At 38.0% G+C, this 10439-nt stretch overlaps 1 protein-coding gene across 1 annotated transcript; it reads right to left on the bottom strand.

The window, feature by feature from the left end:
• Positions 1-773: 773 nt before the first annotated feature.
• LOC132697567 (uncharacterized) lies at positions 774-4552 on the bottom strand. The gene is made up of 2 exons (XM_060663129.1): positions 2109-4552; positions 774-1402 (listed from the first exon to the last, which is right to left on the bottom strand). The coding sequence occupies exons 1-2, from the start codon at positions 2152-2154 to the stop codon at positions 1056-1058; spliced, it is 393 nt and encodes a 130-aa protein (XP_060519112.1). The 5' UTR covers positions 2155-4552; the 3' UTR covers positions 774-1055.
• Positions 4553-10439: the final 5887 nt, after the last annotated feature.

The raw sequence follows: 10439 nt of genomic DNA, 5'->3' as shown, positions 1-10439 counted from the left end.
ATGAGACCCACAATTTTCGTGGAGTTCTTATTTTATTTAAAATATAATTTTTGTTTTCTGTTTTGTTGTTGAAATTATAATTAATATCTTATTGTTTCCCTAGCTTTTTTGCCTGATTTGTGAGAAATCTATCCAGAAAAATCATTTAATTGGTAGAAACCATTTAATGTTTACATACACATTAAAATTGCTAGGGCTTGAAAAATGTAATATGCGATCCTTTTTTTAAGAGTGTCGATATATTTTCGCCAAACAGAAGCCTTGTCCCAGGTTCTTTGTTCGTAACCGTAACTGAAAACCCTTTTGATAAAACTCTGCTGATTGTAGTAGTACTGAAGTTTTCTTTTTTTGATGCAGCTTAATTAAGTTTTAAGTCGAACCCTTGCACAGATAGTATGAAACTAGACCGCGCCATTAAGACAGTCTAAAAAAAACCATTTTTCGTGTTCAAAACATTCGACCTGTCTGAACCTGAGAAATAAATAACGCAAACCCCGCCATAGACGCGTGGGTTTTGTCGATACCCGCGCGGATGCAAATTTTAATTAAGCAGTTTAAGTGTCGAACGAAGCAAGAGAGGCATTTCTCGTACCTGGTTAAGAATTATACACGTACAGACTGATTGGTAGCTTTAATGGCCCGTTCCCACACTCGCATTTGCATCGTACGTGTCGTATATTACGCGCTTAGTAGATGTATAGTGCCGATATAAGCAACAGAAACCGTACATAACCTCAATTTCCTAACCCCCCCGCAGCGGGGGCCCCCCGCGCGTGGCGTCCTAGTGTCCCCCCTGTCTACCAGAGTGCGCTCCGCCCCCCACCCAGCTTGTGTAGCGTCCTGTTTTGCCCCGGTTCCGCCCGTCGCTGCTAGATGTCGCCAGCTTGTGTAGCGTCCTGTTTTGCCCCGGTTCCGCCCGTCGCTGCTAGATGTCGCGCGCTCCGACCGTCGTAGGCCCCCCCGGTAGAGGGCGGTGACGGTGCGGCGCGGTGACGCGGTGGATCGGGAGGATAATTAAATAAACTTGAATTTTAATACATTTTATTTTATTTTATTTATAAAATTGGTCTGGCGAGGAGTTTCTTCTTCTTTTTATGTCGATTCAGTCGACCATCCCATTGTTCCTGTTCCTTGCGTTGTTCTTCTTCCCGTTCCCGGAGGAAATCTAAATACGAAGTGCACTCCTCGCCGTCCCACTCCGTCGACCACCCACCCGGGTACTCCTGCTGCTCTTCTTTTGATCCACCGGGTTGCTCCTGCTGCTGGTGATGTTCCCTTGTCGTTTCATGTCGTACCGGGAATTCTAACCCCCGGTACTCTTTGTGTGATTTGAATATGTGACGCCCTAAGCGATGCGCCAACATAATATGCGACTTGTCATACGGACAAACCGCGATTTTTTCTAGAACAAAACAAAGTATGATATGTAGCGTTTCCTATAAAACACACATTTTTTTTTTAAACAAAACTTCCAAAAAGGGGGGTTATCAAATTATTTTAAAAATTGTTTTTTAAGTTATACGCGCATACCAAAATTCACGTTTCAATTCACTGTCATTTAAATGTAAGTGTATTATTGTCAAAAGGGCAAACTGCAATTTTTTAGTACAAAAAATAAACAAAAAAATGTATATATTTCGCGTTTTCCCCATAAAACGCACATTTTTGAAACAAAACTTTCAGTAAGTGGGGGGTCATCAAATAATTTTAAAAATTGTTTATTTTTTAAAAGCCAAAATTCCCTATTCACTGTCATTTAAAAGATATTAAAAACGCTCAATTTAATTCGATTATTATTGTCAAAAAGGCAAACTGCAATTTTTTAGTACAAAAAATAAAACATATTTCGCGTTTTCCCCATAAAACGCACATTTTTGAAACAAATTTAAAAATTGTTTATTTTTTAAAAGCCAAAATTCCCTTTTCCATTCACTGTCATTTAAAAGATATTAAAAACACTCAATTTAAATCGGTTATTATGCAACGTAAAAAAGATGAGTATCATATTTTAAAAACAGGTAGAAACTAACCAAAAAAGTGATAACCCAAACTGAAACCCACAAGAAAAGACGCGCACTGTATAAAGGTAATTAAAATATAAAACTTACCAGTTGTAGGGTCGTAGGGAAATGGACATCGCACTTCTGTATTCATTGCACTGAATATAGTCTATAATACACATGCAACGTATTTATACACATGCACTCCTTCCATGGTTGAATTAAAAGTCGAAAGGTCTTCAACCCACAAGCACCAACGCCGATTTGAATAGACGCGATGTTGTCGCCAGACAACCGTGCAGATAGGAGTCTCAGGGTCAACACGCTTTCACACGGGAACGCAACCGCTTCGGACGTTGGACGAACGTATGTTGCCGCAAAAGATCAAGGCCAACTTGCTTTCATTTTTTACAATCTCCGTATGGGATGTGGAATTTCATAACGCGCCGAGTCTAAATGTCGAGTTGTTTTGCTTGTTGAGAATAATAATTAATTGCCCCCTTTATATTTGCTCCGTGGGATTAACGTAATGGGAAAAATTTGTTGCAACGCATGTGGAGGTGTCTTCGTTTGTTAACTTTTAGAAAGTATTCTCGCACCGTATAAATACATCTCATTTTTCTCTGTTTTGTCAGTAGTTGTTTTTGGTATTATTCGTGCAACGTGGAAGCTAACTTAGTGGTTTGGTGTTCGTACAAAAAAGCAGTAAGTACCTTTTTTATTGTTTTATTTTAATTCTTTAACATTTGTTATTATTTTATAAAGGTCCTAAAGATCATCTTAGTACTCTCAACCCGTAACCGCAAATAGAATAGCAGCCAATCTTAAGCGTAAGTTTTTTTTATTTTTTTTATTTTGAGATAAAATAATTAATAATAATTTATAGATGGACTTAAGTCAACTGAATCAAACCTGTCTTGCAGAAGGTGATTTTGAGCAGCCGATTGTCAAACTGCATGAATTGCCGATAGGCGTTCCGTTTAAAATTACTAGAGCCAAAATTGTTAATACAAAATTTGGCAATTCCGTGTTGCTGCAATTAGAAAATTCCGTAGTATTTCTTCCTACTCGCGTGACAGAAGCTTTCCGTCCGAGACTAGAACACTTTGCGTCGGGGCAGTACAAACTGGTCTACGAGGGATCCAAAGATATTGGAAAGCCCAACTCTTTAAAGAAATTCAAAATAATTCAAAATTAATCAACATATTATACAGGGTAAGTCTTATTTACTGTTATATATTTAATAAACCACGATGCGCGTAAAGCAGATCATTCATAGAGCGCAAATCTTAATTTTAACCTTACAAAAATTAAAAAAGCATATTTCCGACAAGTTCACTCTTAGAGATAGTGATGTGTGGCTTAGGAGACTAAGTAAAAATATTGAATCTTGCAACCAAATCGTTTCTAACGAAAAGGATTTATCTATTGGGTTAAAAAGAAAATTACAAACTACAATTCAACATCTGAAAGCTATTAGAAAAATTATTCTTAATTATCAACATAAGCATTTTGGATTGGGATTACAAAGTAGTAGCCGCGAGACAAACACAAATGAAATGGTTGTATGGGAATCGGTAGCGTCGTGTTTCCAGGGAAGAGTTCAGACTGGTGTCATAATTAATTTACTTCATAAAGATTTAATTCAATTTTTAAACGATTCTCGTCCAATATTTCAACAAAAAATTAGTCAAATTTTAAAGAAATTTTTATTGCTGAAAGTAAATACCACATTTTGCGGTGAATTTATTAAGGCAAAAAATGATGTCCAAGGCGAAGTTGATGTTAAATATCTGAGTACCGGAAATGCTGTAGTTGATTTAGGAACAGAATTGAATGATTGGTTTGTTGAAAATGTGCAAGATAAAATTTTAAATCAAATGTCAGAGTTTCAGGAACGTGATTCCGGGTGGGCTTTAAATAATATTATTTATTTAGAGATTAACATTAATAAATTTGAAATGGGTAACGGATCATCCTTCGTTGTGCGACATTGACCAAATTATGATTATCGAGCGGGCTATACGAGGTGGAATTTCGGTGTGTGTTGGTAGATATGCGGAGGCCAACAATAAATATATGCCCAACTACGATTCATCCAGGGATGATTCCTATATCATGTACTTTGACGTCAATAACCTCTATGGCAAGGCCATGTGCGAGCCTCTTCCTTACGGAGGATTCGACTGGATGTCTCATCAAGAGATTGATTCATTTACTGTCATGAACATTCCAGATGAATCTTCCCAAGGATATATCCTAGAGGTAGACCTGGAATACCCGCAGAAATTACATGACACACATAGAGATTTTCCATTTTGTGCCGAACATCGAGTGCCCCCCAATTCAAAGTTACCAAAACTAATGACTACTTTGTATAATAAAGAAAAATACGTCATACACTATCGCAATTTAAAACAGGCTCTCAAAAACGGTCTCGTACTAAAGAAAATTCACAAAATATTAAAATTTAACCAATCTCGTTGGTTGAAATGTTATATCGATCATAATAATAAATTAAGAACCCAAGCAAAGACAAAATTTGGTATAAATTTATACAAATTGTTTAATAATGCCGCTTACGGTAAAACAATGGAAAACATTCGCAAGCATCGTATTGTTAAATTTGTTAAAGCGTGGGATGGTCGCTACGGTGCGAAAAATTTAATTTCTAGTCCTAGATTTCACAGTAGAACCATACTTGATAACAATTTGTTGCTTATAGAATTAAAAAAATCGGAACTTTGCTTTAATAAGCCACTTTATATTGGAATGTCCATATTGGATTTGTCGAAAACGACCATGTACGAGTTTCATTATAATTACATGCTTCCAAATTTGGGTCCCGAAAAATGTAAAATTCAATACATGGATACGGACAGTTTCATTTATAATATCAAATGTTATGACGCATATGAAAGCGTTATTAAGGCCGATTTAACAAAAATTTGACACGTCTGATTATCCTAATGACAATCCCTATAATATACCGCAAATCAACAAAAAGGTTTTGGGGTTGATGAAGGATGAGACTAATGGCACCATCATTAGTCATTATGCGGGGTTAAGGTCGAAAATGTATACTTTCAAAATTTTAACGGGTTCGGTAGTTAAAAAGTCAAAGGGTATTCAGTACAATATTGTAAAAAATAAAATTTCATTTGATGACTACGTAGAATGCTTAACAAATTTTAGGGAAAAGTACGCCACTCAACGAACCATTCGTTCATACACTCACAATGTATTTAGCATCGAACAAACAAAAGTTGCCTTGAGTCCTTTAGACGATAAACGTTATCTTTTGCCGAATTCATATGAAACGCTTCCGTGGGGACATTATAAAGTGCCGTAATTATTTTTTAATATATTTTTGTTACAGATTATGGTCAAACAACTTACATTAGAAAGCCTTTGTATTATAACAATTTGCGAAAATATTAGGTGTAGTGCTGATTTTTTGCTTGAGTCACCTTTGCCTTGGAAACTAACGATACTAATATTTAAATATTATTCGAAATATAGATGGAAGTACCTTAAACAATTAGCGCTCCAGTCTGATGGCAATTCTTTATTAAATTTAGAATTCATTCTGTTGAATAAGAGATTTGGATCGTCTTACAGAAATAGCATTTTGGCAACTCCAACCATTGATTTTGACGGAGAATCCGCTTACTGTTTATGGGTCAGTTATTACAGGATAAAATATTCGGAAATTTTAGTTTGTAAATCTTGTCACTTTATATTTCAACTAGTTAAAAAATTTAAAAAGAAAAATTTTAGACTTTTATTGGATCACTATCATTTACAGCTGGATATAAATAATTTGAATGATGTATATCACGATAAACAATTTTGGTGTCAAAGCTGCTTTGAAGAAGTTTTGTTCACTGTAGAAACTGAAGATGAATGTAATTTAATGCTTCACGATGAGAGGAAATATGGAAAAAAGTTACGCTTTTCTGATAGTCCATTGAACTATTAATACTGTGGTTTTATTATAACATATGTAACTGTAGATAAGACTTTTATGTATTGATTGTATTCCATTGTATTGCAACAAGAATAAACATGTATATATTTAGACGCTATTTTCTTTTTTACCACCACCACAACACCGCATAATAATTACACAGAAGTTTGTAATTGTATAATTTATTTATTATATACATTATTACTATTTTACAATTTCGTTAAATGCTAAATTATTAAATTGTTCTAGTTTTCTTTTGCACTCTTGAGCTTGCATCCGCGCCACTTGCAAGTCTGTATTAAAAAGCGCAATTTGTGTTTCAATTTCGTTGATATTGCACTCTAATCCCGACAACTGAGACGCCAAGTTTCTTTTTAAATTGAATGCCTCACAAATGACACTTTTTTCTCTACCGTCCGTGAACACTTCGAGCCAATCAGCGGATGACGTTGGAGCTGCAAACGCTTCACTTGTGGTAGTTTTCTTCTTCTTCTTGCGGGATACGACCGACGCACTTTGTTTTCGTTTGGTCGCAGATTTTTTGGTTTGTTGCTCTACAGGAACGAAGCTGGACGGGAGCACTTCTGATGAAGGAAATTGCAACTCGAAATTTTCCAATAAATTATACAATTCGTTGGATGTCACAATTTTCTCTTGAGCCATCATATACACGTATTTATGTCAGAACTTCTAAATCGAGACTAAATTTATTTCAAAACGTCTACGTTGTCTACCCACGAATCGTGCGACTTATCCAATCCCAACCAGCGCACGAGAACCATATTGCCTCGTCTGCGCAACACCTTTTCGACGAGATATAAGTCCGGGTTAACTGTCTTCTGCAATTCTTCTTCATAAAATCCGCCCATTATGGGTTTACCCTGCATATCTTGAAGCAAATACGTTACGGGGTTAGTAACCCGTACTTTAACAATTTTAAACAATTCCGTGGTCCAATTCGGTGTATAACCTTTGTTGAAAACGTGCTTGACTTTGCTGATTCTAACGATGTCGCCGACTTTAAGTTTACGAGGACCGAATATTTTTATGCTACTATACGCGGTTTTCAAAATTCTCTTTTCGTTGCTCTTACTCACATCGATGGGTTTCGTACCCGTCGTTCTATGTTTTGTGTTATTGTATTCATCAACGATAGAGGCGAGCACATCGATCCATTTGTACGTCCCGCGTAAAGAAAAATGTCGAAACAATTTCTCTTTGAGGGTACGTATCACCCGTTCGACAATTGAGGCCTTTTTTATGCTATACGTACTATAGTGGTTAATTTTATGCTTATCCACAAGTTTCAGAAACGTGTCGTTGTAAAATTCTTTACCGAGATCCGTTTGCAAGTTTTGAGGGTGCCGTCCGTCCTTGAGAATTTTGGAAAACGCCTTGGCGACTTCGACCCCGGTTTTGGTTTTCAACGGGCGACACCATACATATTTTGAGAAACAGTCTATCACAACCAGCACGAATTTAAAATTTCTGTTTTGTTTGCTGTAGCGATCTAATTGGGCCAGATCCGCTTGCCACAGGTCATCCATCCCTCGTATTATAGTCCGGCGGCGAGCATAATTTCTGCGTGCCGGCTTGTGCAGTTCTCGAACCAGTTGTACCTTCTCTTTATTCATAATGTGTGTTCGGTTGCGATGGAGGATTTAAAACCCTTTGTTTCAATACCTTCATTATATTCTCATTTTCGTTCGTAAGTCGCTCCATTTTGGTTACAATATCATGAAATTGCTGTGACAAAACGGCGACTTTTGTCATGTGCTTTTCCAAATCTTTCTTTGCGCTCATTTCGCTTAGCTTTTGGTGGAAAACTTCGCGAAACTGCATAATTTCATTTTCGAGTGTAGTGCTACTCATTTTCAGTTGTTCTTCAAGACGCGAGAATTTAGTTTTGTCTTCAATTTGTAATCTTTTCGTGTACGCTTCGAGTTTCTGTCCAATAATCTTTCTCAATGCAATTTTTAATAAATTACTTGTCTCATCCACATATTTTTTGTTAGCCACGTCACCGTCGTCGCTAGGCGTTTGGACATTGCAAATTTTTAAATTGTTCATATTGACGTTTCCGTCTGGCATATAGTCGAGGGCGCTTCTAATCACAGTATTAGTGAAGGGTCGTCGCAGCGCGCTAGAACGTCCAAACTTGTCCAGACTCATCGTTAAACTAACGTATAAAACCTGATTCTTTTAGCTCTTCAACGATTGAAACTATTTCGTTATCATGAGACGTGTTGCCTGCGTGTTTCGACGCGATTAGTAATTTCAGACGCTCTACGAGTTCATTGACGTCGTCCCAGTATACATATTCAGTAGGAGCGTCATTATAACGCATATTATAACCTTGACCGCTGTACGAGTACGAACGCGACTGAGATTTTATTAAGGGTCGGATGACCTTGGTATATTTTGGTACAGTCGATGCGCCTTTCAAACGTCCGATCGCGTCCCTGTGCACCTGGGTAGCCTCCATTATTTTTTTATATTGTGCCAAATCGTCTTTTGTGTATGCTATGGGATCTTTCAAAAACACCAAATTATACAAGCCGCGGGTACCGGAATATCTCTCGCCGTCTACAATAATATCGCCAGATCCTTGATGAAAATCCAGCGATTTATTGCCGAGAAACCATTTGGATGATATTTTGTCGTAAACGGGTCCGTAAACAATATCGGTGTCGGGCGATTTTACCCATAAATTTTGAATATATGAATGGGAAATTTCTGGATATTGTTCCAGGTATGATTGAAGGGATGCGTTGGCCACGCTCGATGTGTCAAACACATCATCTTCCTCCTCATCGATATTTTGCATCTCAACGCTCTTATTGGGATCCGGCGTTTCCTGAATTTCTTCCATAGGCAAAAATGATACGTTAACCTTATTTTTTGTTTCTTCGTTCGGTTCCTTTTTGTGTTCCCGCTTGACACCTCGACGTTCAGTTTTTATTTCTGCCGGTGACGGTGATAGCTTTATTTTTGCTATACGTTCTAGCGGCTCGCTGACGGGTTTGAAAAGCTTCCGAATTGACGCATCCTCTTCGCTCTTACCCAATTTTAATGTTAAATACTTCTTTCGAATAGATCTAGACAACTCGTTTACTTTTTTTTTTAGCGCCGCGTCGGCGATGTCGGCGGACGTCGCCTTCATGACTGTTTCTATCGACAATTAAATATCGACTTTTATATATTTATCGAAACCCTTGCGGTAGCGTCCGTTTTTTACGTCGAAATCTTTGACAATTATCAAACAGCCGTACTTTTCTTTCCAGCACTCGGAACAAATTTGTTTAAACGTGTCGTATGAAACGTCGGGTGAGACATGTTCATCATAAACGTGACGTAAATTCATGTCATCCTGTTTAAACAACGCGACAATATTGCAATTGTCACGTATCAATTGCTTGGGTACCTTGGAGTATGTCTGACAGAGATAAATAGCGTCGATGGCCTTGTGTCGGCACATCGAAAAATACTCGCGAATTTTATCTTGCTTGTCGCACGCCACGTCGTCGAAAATAAACAGAGAATTCTCTTTCGCATCGCTGGGGTCGATTATCGAGTCTCTTTCACTGTAGGGATAATATCCAACTCCTTTGACATTGCTCAATACGCGAGATAACAGTTGATATTTTGGTTGATACAACGACTTTGAGTAGACGTAAACATTTTCGAAACTTGCCCCGTTGGGGTTAAAGAGTAGCGCTAACATGGTGTTGGTTTTGCCGCAACCGCTAGGTCCGCAAAACACCGCCCTAAATGAATTGGGTAGCAGTTGACCGTGTTTGCTTTTGTTAAAGAAACCATCTCCGCAAACCAAATCTAAATTATCGATGGGGAGCTTGAGTTTCTGCTGCACCACCCGCATGACTACAATGTTTATTCGAGACACCTCGTATATATATATACGACACAAGCAATTTCCTTTAATTAGTATGTTATGCTTCGCGTCCGGAAGTGGTCTCGTTAACACGCTTATTAACAAGTTACCTTTTGAAGTACACATTCCGGGTTACCAGTTTTGCGGTCCCGGTACAAAATTGGAAAAAACGCTTGAACCGAGGCGATAGCGGGGTGAATCCTTTGGACGCTGCGTGTAAGGTACACGACATTGCCTATTGGCAAAACAAATCGTTAGACGAACGTCATAAAGCGGATAAAGAATTGGAAACGCGTGCGTGGCAGCGAGTAAAATCTAAAGACGCAAAGTTTGGTGAAAAAGCTGCCGCATTCTTTGTCACCGCGACTATGAAAACTAAACGTAAGCTCGGTATGGGTCAACAACGGCGTCCCTCTGTTTCGTTTCGACAGGGTGTCGTGAAAAAGGTTCGCAATGCATTAAAGAAGAAACAATTGTTTCATATCGATAACCCTAAAATGCTTAGAAGATCGGCACTGGAAGCGCTTCGAGCTGGCAGAGCCGCTGTAAGAAAAGCGGGAGGACGTAAAAAAATTAG

The sequence above is a fragment of the Cylas formicarius genome, unplaced genomic scaffold (assembly GCF_029955315.1).
Source record: "Cylas formicarius isolate icCylForm1 unplaced genomic scaffold, icCylForm1.1 PGA_scaffold_23__1_contigs__length_16886, whole genome shotgun sequence".
In the NCBI taxonomy this organism is placed as follows: domain Eukaryota; kingdom Metazoa; phylum Arthropoda; class Insecta; order Coleoptera; family Brentidae; genus Cylas; species Cylas formicarius.
The sequence above is the reverse complement of the archived record's forward strand: the minus strand, read 5'-3'. Positions and strand labels throughout refer to the sequence as shown.